This window comes from Phytophthora parasitica (assembly GCF_000247585.1).
Source record: "Phytophthora parasitica INRA-310 unplaced genomic scaffold supercont2.5, whole genome shotgun sequence".
Taxonomy (NCBI): Eukaryota; Oomycota; class Peronosporomycetes; order Peronosporales; family Peronosporaceae; genus Phytophthora; species Phytophthora nicotianae.
The window spans coordinates 539,660-541,999 of NW_008648991.1; the positions used below are offsets into that span (position 1 = coordinate 539,660).

The following is a 2,340-nucleotide window of genomic DNA, read 5'->3' on the forward strand; positions in this document are numbered from 1 at the left end:
GAAGGCTACAAGTATCTGTATTTGAGCGGTTAACAAGCACGCTATAATCTCAGCTTTAAAATTGAAATTATATGTCAAAATGTAAGTTGAAAAATCGCTGGCCAATACAATGATGGTAGCTCCGACAGTGGTGGAAAGTGCTGGAAGGCTGAGGAGGTTGCGCTAATTACTAAAGAAGGTTTGTAAATGCCTAGCTACGTATAATCGTCTTCTTCGAGGAAATCTATGCAGTTTTTCGGACTGTCAATTGGCTTTCCGTGGTGGAGGTCCACGATGGTTCCACTTATCCCTAGGTGATGCGAACTTCGTTCCAGTTTGTCCAGCGTCCGAAGGTATGTTAGCCGTGGGCAAATCTGGGTTTACATCTAAGTAAAATACTATGATCCTTTAGGATCTCAGATTGAGGTCCTGTTGCGACGGCAATAATTTGCAGTTCCGGGTGATAGATTTGGGCTACCAGCACCATTCGTGACAGTTTTTGCCGTTTCGACACTCTGCAATATTTTATAGTTTGATTGAGCGCAACTATATTCCTTTATCGGTTCAGAGAATGCAGCGCGTGAATATTGTAAAGTTCATTTGAGCTCTTTCTGGATTATTGGATTTCTATTCTCATTTTTGAAGCCACGCTGTTTTAGGGATTCTCTACCATCCTGTCTAGGTATCGCATTTGACATTTTTCTTCGTAAATTCAGCGTCTGTTCGCCAAAATGGCGCAAATCATTGTTTTCAGTATGTAGCTCGGCGTTCATCCAGCAACAACAACAAAAATGTTGGTCAACTAAAAAGATGACAAATGCAGTCTTTTTTATTTGAGAAGGTGGATCTAGAATACGTCCATGTAATAGGGGTGGTGCGGACGAATGCGGTAGCTTTGAAAGTCAATTGCCACTGCGATGCCGATCGACTCTGCCTTGGAATGAACTGCAGTGGGATTGTTGTTATTTTCGCCCATCCACTTCTTGAATTGCAGCTCTTGCAGCTTGCTAAACAGTTGCTTCGTGTCTGCAGAATGCTTGCCACGTAATGAACGGGATAGCATTGCAGCAAGTTTCTTACTGCCGTACCGCTTCTCCAACAGCGTAAACGCGTCAAGTCCATCTGGATTTAACTTATGCACGTAAGCCATCCAGATACTGAATGCCGACCTCTCAAAGATCTCGTCTCCTGTCTTGTCCAATTTGAGAAGATTAAAAACTTGATTGATTGTTTTTCCGTCCGTTTTCCACAGGTTCAGCACTGTATTCTCAGCCTCTTTCGAACTCGAAACAAGGGTCGCCAGTTTTGAATCGTCGAATCTATCCCTCAGTACCGAATATATAATCTTGTTAGGTTCTTGTTCATTTTTGTTCAGATACGAAGTCCAAATCTTCCAAACGGGGCTGTCAAACACTTTATCTCCTTCCTTGTCGAGTTCAAGCATTGTGAAAAGTTTGTTACCACTTTTTCCATCTTGCTTCCATTTGTCAAGCACACGGGACTCAAAGTTCGTGCCAATCCAGTAATTATTCCTGTCTTTTTGCGCTAAACCGACCATCCTCGCCAATCCTGCATCATTGATGCCTTTCCTGTTGATTGCCAGCAATAGCAATTTGTAGGGGTCCTTACCCAGACTATCCACATAACGCATCCAAAATTCCAGCACTGGATTTGTCAGAAGACCAGTTTTTTCATCATCCAATTTCAACAGGTGAAATACGCCGCTCTCAGTATTGTCGCTGTCCTTCCATTTCTTCTGCAGTGACCTCCCCAGATCAGCAGCAAAGTCGCTATTCACATCGTACCTCGATAGAGCAATCATTTTCGCTACTACAGCGTCGTCATATTTTTGCGCGCTTAGTTTTACTTGTAGCTCGTCGATCGGATTCTTCCCCAGCTTTGAAACATAACTCACCCACGTGCCCAACGCAGGACTCTGCAAAAGCTTCTCGCCTTCTGCGTCAAGTTGGAGAATCTTGTAAACTTCATCCGCATCTTTCCCAATATCCTTCCACTTGCTAAGCTGTATCTTTTCCAACCGAGTGACGATCCAGCTTCCACTCGAGTGTTTTGCATCAGCCAATATGCGTGCTAGAACGTCGTCACCATAATACTCCGCCATTGACTTGAACATCGCTGCGTCCGCTTCTAGCCAATCGTTCTTGTACTTTTTGCGTGCATAGCGAATCCATTCATGAAATAAACGGCTTGAAAACATCTTAGACTTCTCCGGTTGATCCACTTTTAGCGTTTTGAAGTGCTTGGTAACCTTTTCCTGCTTGTCTGGCTTGAACCCACTCTTTATACTCTCACCTAGCTTCTGCAGGTTACTCTTTTTAACGAGTTCTTCCACCTTCGCAG

At 43.7% G+C, this 2,340-nt stretch overlaps 1 protein-coding gene across 1 annotated transcript in view; it reads right to left on the reverse strand.

Annotated features, from left to right (window-relative positions):
• Positions 1-826: 826 nt before the first annotated feature.
• Positions 827-2,340, reverse strand: part of PPTG_04525 (hypothetical protein) — a gene marked incomplete at both ends in the record, with an annotated part of 2,945 nt that continues 1,431 nt past the window's right edge. Inside the window, one exon of the mRNA XM_008896770.1 lies at positions 827-2,332. Within this exon, the coding sequence (XP_008895018.1) occupies positions 827-2,332 (1,506 nt within the window). The remainder of the gene's footprint in view (positions 2,333-2,340) is intronic.